This window comes from Podarcis gaigeae (genome assembly GCF_964106915.1).
Source record: "Podarcis gaigeae genome assembly, chromosome: 5".
Classification (NCBI taxonomy): domain Eukaryota; kingdom Metazoa; phylum Chordata; class Lepidosauria; order Squamata; family Lacertidae; genus Podarcis; species Podarcis gaigeae.
In genome coordinates, this window is record NC_139681.1 from 87,128,640 (window position 1) to 87,146,993 (window position 18,354).

The window sequence follows — 18,354 nt, forward strand, 5'->3', positions numbered from 1 at the left end:
CCTCGGGTTAAGAACTTAATTCGTTCCAGAGGTCCATTCTTAACCTGAAACTGTTCTTAACCTGAAGCACCACTTTAGCTAATGGGGCCTCCCGCTGCCGCTGTGCTGCCGCCGCGCTGCTGCCACTGTGTAATTTCTGTTGTCATCCTGAAGCAAAGTTCTTAACCCGAGGTACTATTTCTGGGTTAGCGGAGTCTGTAACCTGAAGCGTCTGTAACCTGAAGCGTCTGTAACCCGAGGTACCACTGTACTGTACTATAAAATAAATAAGACAAAAAAAAAATCTTTCCTGCACTGATGACAGTCATTGTTTGGGTGGGGGGCTTTTATCCATTTCCGCAGTCACACAATCAATCAATCAATCAATCAATAGCTGATCTGGGTTCCACACAGTCACAAAAACAGATGAACCGAAAAAGCCTCAAAAACAAAAATGTACAATAAATAGCAAAATCAAAAGAGCCAAACTTAATCCATTCTGGAAGCCCGTTTGACTTCCGAAATGTTCGAAAACCAAGGCACGGCTTCTGATTGGTGCAGGCGCCCCAAAGCAATAGCTGATAGCTACATTGGATGTTCGGCTTCCGAAAAACGTTCAAAAACCGGAACACTTACTTGCACGTTTTTGGTGTTGGGGAACCAAGGCGTTTGAGTACCAAGGTGTTTGAGAACCAAGGCGTTTGAGAACCAAGGTAGCACTGTACTGTGTATAATAACATCCAGCAATCATTTGTGACCAAAGCTGAAAAGCAGATACTTTGTATAAGATCACATCAATGCACAACAGAGCTTTACAAACTTCATGTTGGTGACACACTTCTTAGACATGCAGCATTTTGTGGCGCCGTAATTCAGTTTTACTAGCAAACCAGAGGTTAAACTAACACCTTACAAGAGATACCGACACACATACATGAATTGTAATAACGAAATGTATGGAGACACAATATAACTCATGAAAACGTTTCATTTGTATTTTTAAAAATATATGATTTGTAAGATAATTACATACATTTCTAAGATTGTTGTCATTTACCATTTTTGTGGCTCCAAAAAACCCATGCTTTTTTTGCTGTGGTTTCCCCCTCTCTCACACAAACACACACAGAGAGAAGGGGGCGGGGGACATACGGTTTCTTTAACTTAAGCAAGAACGGCTTGGCTTGACTTCACACCAAAACTGTGCTTTTTAGCACCTTTGTGTGACACACCCACACACTGCAGGAGACACACTAACATGTCATGACATTCAGTTTGGAAAGCTCTGATGTACGGTATCCTAAAATATATCACTCTGTTGCTTGAATGCATCTGTCAAATGCTTTTCAAGGAGTGTGTTTCAAGTAACATGCCAGACACGTTTCGACTTATAAAATCATCTTCAGTGGCTTACAGCTGGAAAAGGGCATGGGCTCAGAGGGCAAATTTACATAATATATTATGCTACTGAAGATTTTTGTAGCTGAAGAAGAATGGTCTAAGGCTTTTCTGCAATATCGCAATGTCCAAGCCCCAGTAACCTCCAGTCCTCATTTTCTGTCCTGGCTGCTGCCCAAGACATGAAGACAGAGGCTCTTACTTGGAAGTAAGAAAGAGACCTTTGTTCAGGCAAGTAATAGCTCAGCAGACACAGTGCTTGGGGGTCATGGATTCAGGAGCTGGGGAGCAGAACAAGAAGTTCAGAGCTGGATGAAGCGATGAAGATGTTGCAAGCTTCAATCTCATACATACTTTCCCTTAAAGGAAACCCAGTGGTCTCAGGGAGACTGGCTTATGAGCTTGTGCTTCTGGAGTGGGAAAACAGCTGGCAGAAAAAAGGGTTATGTCTTCTCTTCTCCTCGCTGCCCCCCTCAGCTTACCCTTACAAAAAGCAGCAAGTGGTACTTCATTATACACAGTATGTCAAATGTAGCTTACCCAAATTTCCAACTTGGTTTTATGTTCAAGAGGGTAAGTGTGATGAAATATTACAATGATGAAATATCGCCTTGGTAAAATCAAGGACTCTTAGCTGACTTCCTTTCATTGTGGAAGGATGATATATTTGCACGATGTGTTTTGAGAGGTAGATACCATTTCCTGGATTATTTTCCCTGTAAAAGGAACCCTATTTCATCCTCATTTTCTCAGAGGTTATCCCCATTGAGTTAAATGAGGCTCAGGCTCTGTAAACACTGTACTTTTAAATAACATCCCCCCTTCCCAAAGGATCATGGGAACTATAGTTTACCCCTCACAGAGCTACAGGAACCCTTAGCAAACTACAGTTCACATGATCATTTGGAGGGAAATGTGCCTTAAATGTAGTGTATGTAAGCAACCTCACTTACAGCACACATTTAAAGCATGTCCTGTCTCAACCACAAATCCAGGGAACTGTAGTTTGATGGGGGGAATCTCCTATCAATTCTCCTCACTCATAGCAAACTACAGTTCCCAGGATTCTGACAGCAGGGGTGTGCTTTAATTGTATAGCATGTACACAGCCTGTTGTTGTTGTTTAGTCGTTTAGTCGTGTCCGACTCTTCGTGACCCCATGGACCAGGGCACACCAGGCACTCCTGTCTTCCACTGCCTCCCGCAGTTTGGTCAGACTCATGCTGGTAGCTTCGAGAACACTGTCCAACCATCTTGTCGTTCCCTTCTCCTTGTGCCCTTCATCTTTCCCAACATCAGGGTCTTTTCCAGGGAGTCGTCTCTTCTCATGAGGTAGCCAAAGTATTGGAGCCTCAGCTTCAGGATCTGTCCTTCCAGTGAGCACTCAGGGCTGATTTCCTTCAGAATGGATAGGTTTGATCTTCTTGCAGTCCATGGGACTCTCAAGAGTCTCCTCCAGCACCATAATTCAAAAGCATCAATTCTTCGACGATCAGCCTTCCTTATGGTCCAGCTCTCACTTCCATACATCACTACTGGGAAAACCATAGCTTTAACTATACAGACCTTTGTTGGCAAGGTGATGTCTCTGCTTTTTAAGATGCTGTCTAGGTTTGTCATTGTACACAGCCTAAGCGGGATTCATTTCATGTAAACATGATTGGTTTATATAAACCTGCTCCTCATGATCATAGACAAGGGAAGTTTTGTTCTCTTTGGTATTCAGAGATGGGAGGAATGCATAGACTCCCCATGCTTAAATATACAGTGGTCTGTCCCAAGAGGTACCGAATAGGAATGCATGATGGAATCATCCTGGAATTTCATGTAGTCGTCCCAGAACCTTTTGATCTCGGGCTAATAAAGTTGACTCTGCAATCTTTGAAGCTATCATGTGAGTCTAATTGTGTAAGATCGTTTACAGATGGTGGCTGACAAGATAGAGCTAAAAGCCTTAGGATGCCATTGAGATGGGGGAGTGAGAAGATACAGCCAGCCGGAGTAGAGGTCAGTTTGCACCTCCAGTGATACAGACCTCACATCTCCTGATTTCCTCACCTCAACATCTGTCTTGGTAAATCTTGAGTCAGTATAAAACATATTTTCTCCATGGCTTAAAGCTGGAAGAAGCAGCTTATGTGTTATTTCATTTAGTTTTTAGGAAACCCTATTGAATATTGTTGTATTTCTATTGTTTTGATGTAAACCATTTGCAGATTTTTATTATATTAAGCAGTATAGCAAATAATGCATATAGACGAATAGTTAAAACACAAAGATTGCTGTTGTGCAAAAAAGTTAGGGCACAACCAGTTGGATGATCCTCAAATTGGGCCGGCTCTAGCAATGTAAAATTTATGGGAAATTTGATCATTTTAAAAATTTGAACAGGAAAAAGATTTCTTTTTGGAAAACTGAAATATAGTCAACACTTCCTTTCTTATCAGATATATTTTGCGGCTTTAACAACATAAAACATATCATTTTAAACTTAGGGTTGGCTTACAAGATAGCCTCCTGCTGTCTTAATTTGACCAGTGGCAAATGGGTGCCATTGACCTGGGGTTGAGCTCCAAGTGGTGTTCAGCCATTAAGACTGATGTTCCAGTTGCAACCCCTTGTGGACACTGTAATGTGGAAGAGAAGAAAGCCTAACCCTGCTAAATCAAAAACCTTAGCAGAAAAAGCTGGAACTGCAGCTTTCCAGTAAGAAATGAGCTTCTCTCACACTGAGAGCAAACATTCCTTGGGTGGGTCATGTTGAAACTGAGTAAATACACTGAGTCAATTTTCCATGCATGCTTCCTGTATATGATTCACAAGCTCATGCCAATGAGATACAGTCGGTCACATGCATGTATACTTAGAAATAAGGTCTAGTTCTCACAGGCATTCCATTCTGGAGATGGGTTTCTGTCTGGAGTATTGTGATTTAGAATTTTAGATAACACCTTCCTGGCATCCTTTGCAAGACCGATAATGTGAGGTCTGACACTTTAGTTTAGAGACGTGTTTGGTGTATGTGGTGGCACTTTTTTAATGAGCCAACACGCTTATAACTTTATTGAGCAATGATTGCACAAACTTCTTGTTATGTACTAAGCTTGGATCCTAGAACAATAGGCAAGTAGGGTCCTAGAATGCAACAACTGATTGGCTTGCAGGAAAAGACCAATCAGGCTCCAGGAGGGAAGTAGAATCAGCCAATCAGACGGGACTCATTGTGTAAATAATGTATATAAAAGCCTGAGGTTTGGGGGGCAATTCAATCACTGTTTTACAAGCTGCAGTAAAGAGCATGAAATCACTACAGGACTCTGAGTATATTTCACTTCTATTGTACTCCACAGGAAAGGTTTAGTGGCTGAAGGTATTGATCATAGTTGGATTTTGAAAACATTTGTTGAGGCTGTTCAAGAGATAGTTTGGGGGCAAAATTCTTTCTTCCCCACTCTCTTAACCTGGAGGCCAGCCCACCGAGGACATGGAGATGCACATGGTAGACAGACTGACCATCATCTGGCTTTTTGTTCACCACCACTTGGTATCCCCTCATTAAGCCTAATTCAGTTGCACATTTCTTGCCCGCAGTAATTAAGTGTCCAATAAGAGCTTCATCAGAATCTTGCACTTGAGATAACAGAGCAATGGGCTTCTTGAGAACTGCTAGGAAATGGGTTGGAGCTTGTGGGGAAATGTCATGCAGCACAAGGCACTTCTTGTCCTCGAAGAGGATCTTCGCAGGGATCTCTGTGGATGATCTTCCCAAAGATGGTGTCCCCACCCGGCTGCGCCACCTGCGCTTTGCTGATCTCGTTGGCCATCGCTCCGTAACCTGCTCATGTGATGACACATGGATTATGGAGTCCTTGTTCCATTCATGCCATTTCAGAATGTGGTGCTTCCTTGCCTTGTTTCCTTGCTTTGTTATGGTGCTGGAAGCCCAGTACAGATATTTAGAAACCAGGGGCATTTGTCCAGTGTGAGCTCCTTTGCTCTGGAGGTATGGCTGTTGTCAAGTCTTCACAGTTTAGCACACATCAGCAGGCCATCACTTCTGATGTGTTAGTTGGGTATCCCCCGACTTTGTCCATATCTGGCATAAGCTTTTTTTTTTCAAGGCAAAGAACAGCAGCACCACTGTAGCATATACAGTCAACAACATGCTTTTGTGTGCCTTCACAGCCTATATATCCTGAGATATATATCATGCTTTGACCAGTTTAATGCATTTTGCTTTCATCTTGGTTTTAGTGCATCTGTGTGGGGTTTATTGTTAAGTGCTTTGGGCAAGTTGAAGCGACCAACAAATTCTTTTTAAAATTATTATTAAATATTAATATAATTAATAATTATGTTGAATTATTCTCCCCATTGCAACAGATCTTTCCTTTCTGCAAAGGATGAAAGGGGAAAAAATGAGGGGATTAGATTTCTAAGGGAAGAATCGATTAGCGTCTGCTTTTCACTCTCCTCCTAAGACTTCAACTCCCAGGAATCCTCGCGTGGGAGGGAAAAGTAGGCGTGGCCAGGAGAATTGTTTTTAAATCTGCACACGTTCGCTTCAGATTTATTCATTATTATTATTATTAATATTATTGTCTGCAAGGGAACCTTTTAGGGCAGTGTTTCCCAACCTTGGGTCTCCAGCTGTTTTTGGACTACAACTCCCATCATACTTAGCGAGCAAGACCAGTGGTTAGGGATGATGGGAAGTGTAGTCTAAAAAGAGCTAGAGACCAAAGGTTGGGAAACACTGTTTTAGGGGAACAGTGGCGACATGGCAATATCCGGACCCCTTCGCTCTCGCCCCCCCCCCCGGTCCGCCCATTTAACAACCGTTTGAAAGAGTGAGCACGAGCGTGAGGGAGGGGAGACGACTCTTCCCCAAATCAGCCAATCCTCAGTCGAGCTCACCCCCCTCACGGCGGGGCTTAGGCGTAAACTGGGTACAGAGACCTGGCTCGGCCAATCGAAAACCGTCTTGTAGGTGGGCGGCGCCCAACCCAACGTTCGGAAACAAGCCGGTGAACCATGGAGACGCGCGCGAGAGGCAAACAGAAAGTGAGGAGCTATGCCCCGGTGACGTCGCTCGCCCCGCCCCCCAGGGAGCCACGCGCCAATAGGAGGCCGGCATCCCGGAGCATGAGTTTAGCGTCTGCCCACTCCACCCCCGGTGCGTCAGGGCAGCCAATGGGAAGCGGGCAGGGAGCGGACGCTCGCTTTTTTGAATTGGTGTGTGCGTCGAGGCAGGTCCCGGAATGGCGGCTTCCCTGTGAGCGGAGAGAGGCCTTGAGTCGCCCTGGAGGGTGAGGCGGAGGAGGGCGGAGCCTGTGGGAGGAGGCCGGGGGCGCCGGGGGTAGTGAATGGGGGGGGGGCGACTAAGAAGGGGGAGTTGGGCGAGTGTGGCTCGTGAAGGGGAGAGTTGGGCAACGGTAGCAGGTGGAGAGGGATGGGGAAGCGAGCTGGCCGAGAAATGGGGAAAAGGCCTCGAGTGGCGGCGGTGGTCGCAGTTGCAAGGGCAGCCAAGGGGGCTTGGTTTTAGTAACGCCCCTCCCCCCACCCAAAAAAAGAAGAATTAAGAGGCAAAAATATCCTGGAAGTCCCTCTTTTCCATCTCCAAACCCAGACATATGGAGACTGGCCAGGGGGGAAAGAAATGCACTCTGTACTTGCTCAGAGGTGTCACCTTTTTTGCATTTTATTTTTTTACATTCAGGGCCTAAGCGCTGGGAATGGAAAAAAAAGATGGGTGAGCCTTAGTGTGTGTATTATAATAAGGGGTCTGTTAAGGAAAATGGAAGCTTATTATTTTGTATACGTATAGGGAAGTCTTGGGGGGGGGGGTGTGCCTCTTGTTTTGTAAATTTCATCTCGGCACCTACCTGGAAAGGCAGGGTTTATGTACTGTGGTGCCGTCTAGATGTTGTGGACAGCAACTCCCATTGTCCCGTACCAATGTCCATGTTGACTGGGGCCGATGGCAAGTGTAGTGCAAAACTCCCAGAGGGCACCATGTTGACTACCCTTTGTAAGGTGTAGTGCATATGCCATTTCACCTGTGCTTCTGTTTCACCCTTACATCCAACGCTGTGCTGTAGCTAAGCCAAAGTACATGGAACTGAAACAGTCACAAACTTCACTTGTTTACTGCTGCCTCTATCCTCACCCTTTCCGCCTGTTATTCCCCTTGTTTCTATTTCTGGATTATAAGGATTTTGGGTAAGGAACTTTCAGATCTGCACATTGGAAAGGACCATGTTCATAGGAGGTGTTAAATAAATAAAAAATAAAATATTTAGGCAAAGGTAAGCTCTGGTTTGCCCCAGGTGCTTGATCACATCTTAAATTTTTAGTTGCATGTTAAAAATTTCTAAGGTGTCCAAATGTGTAGATTATTTTGCGAGGTCAGTCCAAAGGTCTGTGTAATCCAGCACTGTTTCCAGTACATCCAATATGCCCTTGTGGAACTCACCAGCAGGGTATAATGGTGATATCTGTACCCTATTTATCCCCAGCATCTGGGAATTGGAGAGAGGCCGGAACAGCTGCCCTGTGAGAAAAGTTGGGGCTATTTAGTTTAGAAAAAAGAAAAGCAGGCGGGGGGGGGGGCATACAGGTGTATAGAATTAGGCAGCGTGTGGAGAAAGTGGATAGAGGGAAGTTTTTCTCTTGTAATACAGAATTTGATCTCATCAAAAGAAGTTGAAGGGTGGGAAGGGCAGAGCAGACAAAATGAAGTATTCCACAGTGCACAGCCAAGCTTTAGAATTTGCTTCCACCAGATGTGATGGCATCTAGATTAGATTACTTTTAAGAGGGGAATGGACAAATTTATATAAGGCTATCAGTGGGTGTGTCTGCATGTCATTCTAAGCTATGATTTACTGTGAACATGCAGATCACTCCTGCATTAATTGTCCCTTCTGACAAGCAGGACCAACAAACCAGGATGCTTGGCTTAGTGTTGTGGCTGAAACAGAATTAGTAGTTTCTTTAGCTCCAAGCAAACCAGGATCTGAAGCCAAGGTCTGTTCTTGGCTTACCTGTTGTGCTTTGTTTGAATCATGATTACAAGACCTGTACTGTGGATTGTTGCCCCTGCTGACCTCTGGAGTGAAGCAGGATGATCTGCGTTTACTATGACATCTGAATGCAGCCATGCCTCTGAATGCCAGTCACTGGAGAACAACAGTGGGAGAGGGTTATTGTGCTCATGTCCTTCTTGTAGGCTTTCCAGAAGCATTTGGTTGGTTACTGGCAAATAGGATGCTGGACTAGATATGCCTTTGGTCTGATCCAGAAGGGATTATCTTCTGTTCTTACAAGGTGTTCTAAAATAAGAGGAAGTCCTTAAATCACTACGTACTTTGTAATATTGAATGTATACTTGCTTTTGAGTTTTGCTTTAGAGATCTGGCAATCCTGTTCTGCTCCACAATTAGTTTGTTAGTAATGGTTGTCACCTAATGTCAACACATGCTTTATTGTGTGTATAGGTGTTATAAAACAGGTCAGATGGAAAAACATCACACTGGAGTACTATTGATAGTACTACTATTTATAGATGTGTTTTGAGTAAGGATGAAGTAATGATACTTAAAATATAGATTTTGTTGGGGGGGGGATCATGGGTCTGTTTGTGATACAACAGATTAGATTTGTTTCAGATGCATGCTTAAATTCTTGATTCCATCTTCTACAAAATATGTTGTTGCAGGACCTGAAACTTTGGAATGTGGTGGGCAGTGTTCATGAGCTGAATTATCAGTGATCAGAGGTAGAGCATGTGTGCATTTTCATCTGCCCGTATAAAGCTCTGATCTTTCATGTTGGGTACTGCCTCACTTTGTTCCATTGTTCACTGATCTAGTGAATAAGTCATTGGTAACTGCTGGGGGGGAAATTGATTGCATATTAAGACTCCATGTTGCAACACTAAGGCTTGGCATCTTCAGTCATTCCTCACATGATTCCTTCCTGTACCAGCACTGCAAGTGCAACAGGCTGCTGACCCAACTGTGGGAAATGATCACGTGAGCCCAAATTTCATGGACAGCTAATGTATTGGGTCCACCTAGTGCTTGCTTCTTGCTTTCTTTTTGATTTCTAATAATTTGAAGAGCTGTCTTATTCTTGTTCTCATATCTTAAAATGAAATAAAAAGCATATGCAACACCTTTCAATTCAAGCTGTTTGTGCACTTGTTCCTCTTTGATTGGATATCTGCCTCAACGCTCAGTGTTTAGGAAAACTGTAGATTACAATACTGCTCAAAGCATTTGCACTCATCTAAAATTAGGCGTGTTGGGCAGGGCAGCACCTACTTTGTGTAGATGATTCCATTTGTTCTGTGCTGAAATTATTCTGGAGCTAACAAAGGATATGCAGAGACAATTGTAAACCTGGGGTGGTCTTAACTTGTCTTGCATAGTTGATTCCCCCTTCTATTGTAGTCTATTGAAATGTTAAATGTTCTGAACACTACAAGCCTATCTAATATTCTAATCTGTGTTAAGCTGTTTTCAGTACGCATTCTTGTTCAAATTCAAAGTGCCTACTGGTTCAGATCAAGATCTAGCATTTACACAAGAATCACAGCAACCAGCTAGGTGGTTCATTGGAAATTGGCCCATGCCTTCTGCTCCACCTGCCATCACACTATCACAGAGTATAGTTTATCTCATCTGCTCATATTTTGCCTTAGTTGTGTGTTCCTGTGTGTTTAGCCATTCACTCTCTTATGACAGTGTAGTTAAAAACCCCACATTCCAGCCTCACCCCATAACAGCTGTGAAGTTGTGCATACAGTTGCATAATAAAAGGTGGCATATGAAAGGTGAAAGTCAAGCAAAGCTTATAAATCAGAAAGAGGGCTATGAGCATTGATGGAGTGGCTGCAGAAGAAGCTGTAGATGCAACACCTTGAAGTTTATGTAGAGTCTTCATAAGTAATGGGGAGAGATATTTTAGCAGATGTTCTGAAGTTACTAAAAGGGAGTAAGACAGACAGGAAGGCATACAAGACAGACTTTCAGTTGTCTGGGCTTCATTCATCATACAAAATAAAAGGTCAGATCTTATGTAATGAAGCATAATTTCTCTACACTCGGTACAAGCTTGAAATACAGGTCTCCTCCCTTGAGACTTGACAGTTTAGAGAAAATGAGAGGCTTACTATTCCTCAAGTTTTTCCCCTGTTCAAAATGTTTAATTGCTTCTACTTAATTTGATAATGTGAAAAGAGATATGTTTATATGATGTATAAAGAATTCATATAGTTAAACACAGCCAGTTACGTTGTGGGTGTTATTGTTAGTTGGATTTATGTAACTGTAGGTTTGATAGTGTCCTGTATCCTGTCAGCTTCCCCTGCTGATGTGCCAGGAGTTGCTCTGGTACTTATAACACTTGCATGAGCATTTTACATAGCATTGCACACAAGTGAACTTAATCCCTTCCAGAAGTCCGTTCTTAAACTGAAACTGTTCTTGAACTGAGGCACGCTTTCCCTAATGAGGCCTCTGAGGTAAAGTTTGCAAACCAGGACACTACTGCAGGTTTTGCGGGGTTTGTAAACCGAATCATTCGTAAACAGGACTGTTCTTAAACCTAGGTACTGCTGTACTAGAGAGTCATGGATACCAGAATTCCATGAACACAGAGACGAGCACGAATGAATACTATAAATAAATAGCATGTTGAGAATGTTGCTCATTTGGCTCCAGCAGATTTTGCAACATCTGGGCAGCGCATATAGTTATAGAAAAATATGTTTTGCATAAACATCTTCAAGTATGATCTTATAGCCCAGGTATCTTCCACCCACTGACCCACCCAGAAAACCCTGATTTCTCCCTGTAGTGTTTAGACCCTGCAGATCTTAATGGCAAAACAGAACAGGAAGCAGCAGCAGCAGTAATTGGTAAATGCAAGAGGAAAAGTGAGGCTTTGACAATGTCGGTACAAGCTCTGGTACGGGTATTCAAATTGCAGAGTTGCTTTTGGAGTACGGTTAGGAACCTTAGATAGATTGCTAATAGTTTCCTAAACGGTGTGTTTCCTTAATAATAATAACAACTTACTGGGTGATTCCCTTTCAGCCATAGAAGTGAAATACCCTTTTGACCATGGCTGACAACAGTACGCTCATGTCTGATACAGGGAGGAGTCTCTTGGCAGATTCTTCCATTCTTGACTCCAAAATTACAGAATCTTCAAAGGAGAACCTATTCAGGGGATCAGCTTCAGATGATGAAGGTAATGGAGTGAATGGTTCTTATTTCAGAATGTGGATAAAAGTCACTTGCTATAGAAACTCTTGCAATCTAGCTATGAATCTAGTTATACTTCTCTTTGTATTCCTCTAGTTTTTTCAGATGGGAGCATTCACATGTGTGCTTTTATAGCAATATTTATGTTATACTTGGCTAAAGCACAAAGCACAATGCAGACTCTTTCCTGTAGGCTTATTTTGTTTTTATTTACTAATTAAAGTATTTCTGTTTTGCCTTTGGCTTCACAATGGAACCCCAAGGCAACTGTCAACCTCATTAAAATAATAAAAGCAAGTAGAACACAAACAGCAGCAGCAATAGCAACTTTATAATGGGTAAATATCAAAACCACAGATGTAAATTGTTAATACCGGGTATATTATTGAAAAGTGCACAAACCTACAAAAAAAATTCTTTTTGTCTGATGACATATAAAGAATAAGCTTGTGGGATTTTTTATTGGATAGCAAGATGTTCCATAATCTCTAAAGGCCCATTTTGCACATAATGCTAAGCCAAACCAGTGGCTTGGCGTGAACAAACAAACGTGTTTCTCCCCAAGCCTTGCTTCTGCTGCACTACCTGCACTAAGCAATGCACTACCTGCAATGCACTCCTTGCACTACCTGCACTAAGCAATGGTTTAGCTCAGCATTAAACGTGAGCCCAGACTTGTGGTTGGCCTCACTCTAGACCAGAGGTTTTCAACCTTTTTGAGTCCATGGCTCCCTACATTCTTTCTGCGGCACCCCTGTGGGGCTCAGGAGCTCAGTTATGTCACCCCTTGCCTTCTGAGCTGGCAGCCTCTTGCCCTTTTTCAAACACCCTCTCTTGTGGAGGGTTCCCTTGGCCTTCTCCCTTCTCCTTGGGAGTCCCCTGTGCCTCCCCAGTCTCTGAGCTGCCCCCCTACCCCAAAGAGAAGTGCCTCCTCACACTGCCCTACTGGGGCATGGGAAGAGGATGCCCCTATTGCATTATCTGGATCCATTCGCAACCAAGATTCAGGCCTAGCTTCAGAACGGAGTCAGCCTTGGTTACCCTGACCCATGACCTTTATCAGGACAGGGATAGAGGGAATGTGATCCTGTTGCTTCTCTTTGATCTCTCAGCATCTCAGTACCATTAACCATATTGGCTGGATCAACTAAGCGAGTTAGCAGTAGAAAATATGGCGATTCTACAGGGCTGTTTTCAGAAAGTGACACTAGCAGAGTCTATCTGCCTTAGTGGCCCAACAGAGACTGGCCAAAGGTGAATGTGAGGTCAGCACCTTATCTTGGGAGACAGCAGCGGGCACTGCCGGGCCTGCATGGCGGAAAGGCTCCCCTTCGGCTCTGGGCACTCAGCTCCCAGGAAGGCCTTGCACACAGCCAGCACAAGAAAGGCCAGAGCGGTGCCTGCATGCCTGCCTGGCCTCCCACTTGTCTGTCCGACCCAACAGTAAGGGCTGGTTGGACTCCCTCGCCTACTTGCTTGCTTACTCCAAGGCTGCCTCAGCTCCTGACAACCAGCACCCTCTAGCCAGCCCCAGAGCCACCATTCACCTGGGGAGCTTGTAGCTAGAGCTGCTGCAACAAACAGCTATGCAAACCTTTGGGAGGCAGAGATGTGAGAGGGCATCAGAGGAAGGGAGGATCATCATTCAAGGCACCCCACGGGGCCAGAAACTGAACCCCCGCGCTAAACGGTTGCCGCCTGTATAGGTGAATTACATGTATAAAAGGATGCTATTGGGAATATAAGCTTCTTCTACTTCCTCTCCCTTGTTGAGAGAGAAGATAGGTCGCTTTAATTCTGCAATCATATGTTTAGATACTGTTTGTTCTTTTTTCACCTCTCCCAAAAGAAGAAATGCCGCAGATTGAAACTAGGGTAGTCCTACCGAAAGAAGCTGCAAAATGTGAAGAACTTCTGAAAGCTTTGGAGGTAAGATTTATCAGGCCCCCAACATGATGCCCATGACTGAAATTGTGCCCTTGAAGAGTTCTGGTGCTCTCAAAATTCTAAATGCCCATGATCCCAAAATGGTATGCGATCCCTCATGTTATTGAAAACTTGTAGTTGAGGCTTTGGATTATTTCGTTCTCATACTGAAGTTCTCCTCTTCTGCAGACCATTAAGATAATGGAAGTTCCCGTTATAAAGATAAAGGAAGCTAGTTCTGGTAAATCGGAAGAAAAACTTATTAAAAGTATTATCCATATGGTATGTTGGGGCAATTACGTGTACGTGTCTGCATGCAGTCTTTTGCACTACTGGGACAGAAGTGGGCAAAATCAACAATCTCATCACTTGGTATATAGATAATATAAAAGCACAATAGTAGTGAATGGTGCACAATGGAGCTAGCTGAATCGAAGCTTTGGGGTGTTGGCATTGGTTCTGAATTGATGTACACCTGTGATCGTTACGATGATGCATCTCATGCTCATGAATTGGAACTCAAATTTAACTATTAAAACTGCTTCTATCTGCAAAAAAGGAGTCATGTTTCTGTTGAGCTAGCTTCAAATTTAATGGGCAGTTTCTAACTCATACTTATTTTTATTGAAATAATCCTGCTATATAACTTATAGGCAGAAAAACATTTTTGTTGGCTTTACTATTGTAAATAATACTTGCTTTTTTTGTAAACAATTGAAGGAAATTAAAGTGCCCTACATAAAGACGGATTCAGTGGAGGAGTATAAGAATTCCGATTCGCCAGAATTTGAGACCATTTTTGTGATAGCAGACTTTCAAGATCCCATTTTCAATGATTTGCACAAAGCTGACTGCAGAGTCCTTGGGCCCCCAATAGTACTGCACTGTGCCAGAAAAGGCGAGGTAAGAATGTACATTGTAAGAGATCTTGAAATGGTGGCTGGCTTCTGTTTTGGACATGCATATATTTGGATACAATCATGGCTTCCCCTGTAACTCCTGAAACTGGGACCTGTTTAAAAATGTATTTTATTCACTTGTCCTTTGGGATACACGTTGAATTTTTGTTTTTTGTTTTTTAAAATAATTTTTATTAACCGACCAATCAAATCAAATCACATCACATAAATTCCGAATTACAAAGCCGAATTTTAAATTTTTGTTGGGGTGACCCATATTTCAAGTTCCGAAGGGGGATTCCGATCATCATCTTGCTGCTGCGTTGATATCCACAAATCTGTCCAAATAATGTTCATAATTCTATCCAGTCTTATCTTGCTGTTTCCACATCTCATCTTGTTCGTATATTTTTCTTTCCCCCCCTTTATGATCTCTTCTGATAAACTCCTTAAGCAGGTAAACACCAATTATAATCCTGTGAATTTTTTCCGTTCGTCCAGTCATCGTATCAAGATGGTTTCCATATATCATCACTTTCATAAATAACAGCACTCTTTCCATCATTAATCTCGCAAGTCTGTCGCATTTTAGTCCCTCTGAGGAGGCTCACCCACAATATGAAAACAGATCTTTCCTCCTCCCAGACATAATTCTTTCGACGGAACTTGTCAAGATGGTGACAATATTTTTTGCTGCGTCATTCCAAAGCTCTTATACTTTCCACGGTCTTCTTAAAACATGCTTTGGTTAGAAAATTATCTCCACACAGTCTTAAATCCACAGCTTAAGTCATTTAAACGGCATTTCTGACTTGTGACTTGTGGGGGGGGGGATTCTTGGTTAAGCACATAGAGAAAATAAAGGAAAGTTTTTTCCCCCTCCCCCATCCAGTCCCGTTGCCGGACATACCGAGCCTTAGTGTGTCTTCCCATAATTTATTCTTGTTCCTCCGACCCGTCTTGTTTATCAGAGATCTTTTCAGTTAGCAGTCTTTACTCCCCCTTCTTCCTTGAAATATGTGCATTAGCTTCCTCCTAATTGTTTCTTTTGAAGTTCCTGCAGCTAGGGGATCAGAGACAGCGTCCAGGAGTGCCGAAATCCACACAAGGGCTTTCTGCCTAGTGCCCCCACCCCCACAAAATTTGGGGGTGGTATAGGGCACAGCAGGCAAGGGCAGTCCCCCCCCCCCACTTTGGGGGGGGGGGCGGGAGGCTGTTTACTCCCATCACAGCCTCTTAATTACCTCGTGTGGGTTGGAGAGATGTTATTGTCAGCCCTCTTCCGATGCGCCCCTAGTGGCCACCCCGGGCTACACGTTGAATTTTTGATCCATGTCTGTATTAAATAACACAGTTATTTGACAGATCTGTTTTCACTCATTTTTCCACCTTACTATGTGGCTCTCTGATATATGTAGTGCAACATTTGAACGAAGCACACTTCTATTGTGCATCTAATACTTGGAAAAAAATAGAGTCTTGTGGTACCTTAAAGGCTAACAGGTTTATTAGGGCATAATAAAAAATACGTCCATAATGAAAATGTACACTAAACAAAACATGTTAATACAGGAGGTTCTGATCAGGTCTGTGGTCCTTTTCTTACATTGCTGTAACTGTTTTCTTCTTCCCACACAAATCTCTCCTCCCTAGGGAGTCTTTAGCTTTAGTGTCCTTTGTCTTGTAAATGTGACTTCTTCATTTAGATGTTAACAAGAACAGTATAGGAAGAAACAACCAGGAAGTGACTTCTATAGAGCTGTAGGTTTGATTAAACCAGGCCCCTAGTTCCCTGAATGGGTGGCGGTTTATCCTTCAAGTGCATGATTTTCACATAAGCTTACTTAATTGTCTTGGGGCATTTTCTGTGACAACTAACTAGTTTACTTTTATTTCAGCCTCTGCCTTTCTCATGCCGCCCATTGTACTGTGCCAGTATGCTGAATCTTGTGTTATGCTTCACAGGATTCAGAAAGAAAGAAGAATTGGTAAGATTGTATTTTTTTCCATGCCCCTTAGAATAGTTCACCTACACTGAATAATAGTTGAAGAAGTTGCAATATTGAGTGGAGATCCGAATGGAGCTTGGAACTGACTGCTATAGCAGCACCACTTGAGGAATGTGCAAAGAAGTGTTTTTTTTTAAGTCACAAAGGGAATAGTGTGATGGACATGAAATGGGGACATCTGGATTCAAGCTTCCACTCAGCACTGAGTGATATTCAGCTGTGGGATGGGGACTGGTCCAACTTGAAGACTTGATGTGTATATGTTCCTGCAGGCATTTTAAGGGCATTTTCTGATTTTATCTGCTGATATTTATTTGTTATGTGTTTTCTGTGATTTTTATGCACACAGCTTGGAAATTTTTGTATATAGTTGAAATAAACAGAATGGGCATAATGCAATATACACCACCACATGGGGTCCTCCTATGGAAGACAGGAATACAATTATGAGACACAAGTTGGTTAAAAGTACCAAATGTTTGTGGGGTAATACTGTGAGTGCTGATTAGTGGAGTTAACTCACTGCAGTCAGCAAGTAGTTATCTTCTCTTTCTGCCTCTGGGTGTCTTCACTAAACATTCCTTTAAAGTTTTGGATTTTAATCTATTCCTTCCATGTGGTAGAGTAGTATGGCATTTGTGGGGTGAGTAACTAGGCTTTGGACCGTTCCAACTCGTATACGGTTTTTTTTAGTTACCCTCACAACACTGTAGCCAATTGGAAGTAGAGTAGACATCTGCTTCTGCTTCCCCTTAATTGCCAGGTTCATAGGATGAATTTTTGACTCTCCTGTGCAAAGTACCCCTAAGCAAACCTTGCTCCGAACTCTTGACCCTCCTGTGCAGGAATGCCTTTAAAGAGAGAAGTAACCATTTTACAACCCAAATGTTGCAATGTAAACCGAAAGGAGAATGGCTGGAAGTAATGTTGCTTCGTACATTGAATTGCAGACAGCATATTACCTTGGTCTAATAGCAATTTTGTTTAAAAAATAAATAGAAAACTAACTGGAGCCCAATTTTGTTCATAGGTGAAGCTGGTGACTTTGGCTCATCATATGGGAGGGATTATTCGACGGGATTTCAATTCAAAAGTTACACATTTGGTGGCTAATTCTATGCAAGGAGGCAAATTCAGAGTATGTTCATTTCCCTTTCTAGTTCAGAGTTTGGGTGCAGAATATGTTTTTTTGCATATACCAGGCATATGATGCAAAGGGATGATAAGTACTGTATGTGCATTAAGCTGTGTAAATGGATTTTGCATTTAAAGTTTTTGATTGTGCGTCTTTATTTTAAAAGGCATTTCAGTATTTTGAAGGATGCCTTGGAGGTGTATTAGAGTGGCATTTTGAAGTTGCATAACTTTTCATTTAAATGTCAACTCCAAAGCAGTTGAAGATACAATTCATGTAGATAAGTATTCTGTTGCAAAGCCTATACTTGCAGCCTGGTGCTGTCAGCTGGAGGTTTAAGAATGCAGTACAGTAGTTCTTATGGAGCTACCTTATGATCCAGTGGCAGGAGATGTTTACTACTGTAACTGGACAGCAGTTTTGTTCTGGTTTCATTGTATCCGGCCATATTAAAACTAAATCTCACTTGTGTCTACATTTCTCGCAGGAATGCAGCGAGGTATACCATAGCTGTCTTCCATGAGCAAACATCTATTTTATCTAAATCATTTTAAATACAGTTGACCCTCCGTTTATGGCTTAGTAAAGTAATGAATTGTCCATATTCATATATATGATGGATTTATTGAGGGCTGGATAATATGGCTCCCTTCCAAAATGTTGGGGTGGATAGACATAAATCATTGATTGAAAATCTGATTTACATTGGCTTCTCCCTCCTGCAGAAGGACTGT

The 18,354-nt window shown here is 42.6% G+C and overlaps 1 protein-coding gene and 1 pseudogene across 10 annotated transcripts in view; one reads left to right on the plus strand and one right to left on the minus strand.

Moving 5' to 3' along the window:
• Positions 1-1,620: 1,620 nt before the first annotated feature.
• On the minus strand, positions 1,621-5,201 carry LOC310844493 (adenosine 5'-monophosphoramidase HINT1 pseudogene; annotated as a pseudogene). Its single transcript has 2 exons — positions 4,855-5,201; positions 1,621-1,658 (listed from the first exon to the last, which is right to left on the minus strand). The product of its transcript is annotated as an adenosine 5'-monophosphoramidase HINT1 pseudogene (transcript).
• Positions 5,202-6,475: 1,274 nt separating this feature from the next.
• ECT2 (epithelial cell transforming 2) overlaps positions 6,476-18,354 on the plus strand; it is a 43,789-nt gene continuing 31,910 nt past the window's right edge. The window contains exons 1-7 of one of the 9 annotated variants that reach the window (XM_083739289.1): positions 6,534-6,686; positions 11,481-11,637; positions 13,501-13,580; positions 13,767-13,859; positions 14,298-14,480; positions 16,375-16,464; positions 17,516-17,623. In XM_083739289.1, the coding sequence (XP_083595415.1) occupies positions 11,508-11,637; positions 13,501-13,580; positions 13,767-13,859; positions 14,298-14,480; positions 16,375-16,464; positions 17,516-17,623 (684 nt within the window). In that variant the 5' untranslated portion in view covers positions 6,534-6,686; positions 11,481-11,507. Of the gene's footprint in view, positions 6,687-8,305; positions 8,407-11,480; positions 11,638-11,914; positions 11,990-13,500; positions 13,581-13,750; positions 13,860-14,297; positions 14,481-16,374; positions 16,465-17,515; positions 17,624-18,354 lie in introns of those variants that run through there. The other 8 variants (XM_083739283.1, XM_083739281.1, XM_083739287.1 and 5 more) reach the window with 8 other exon arrangements.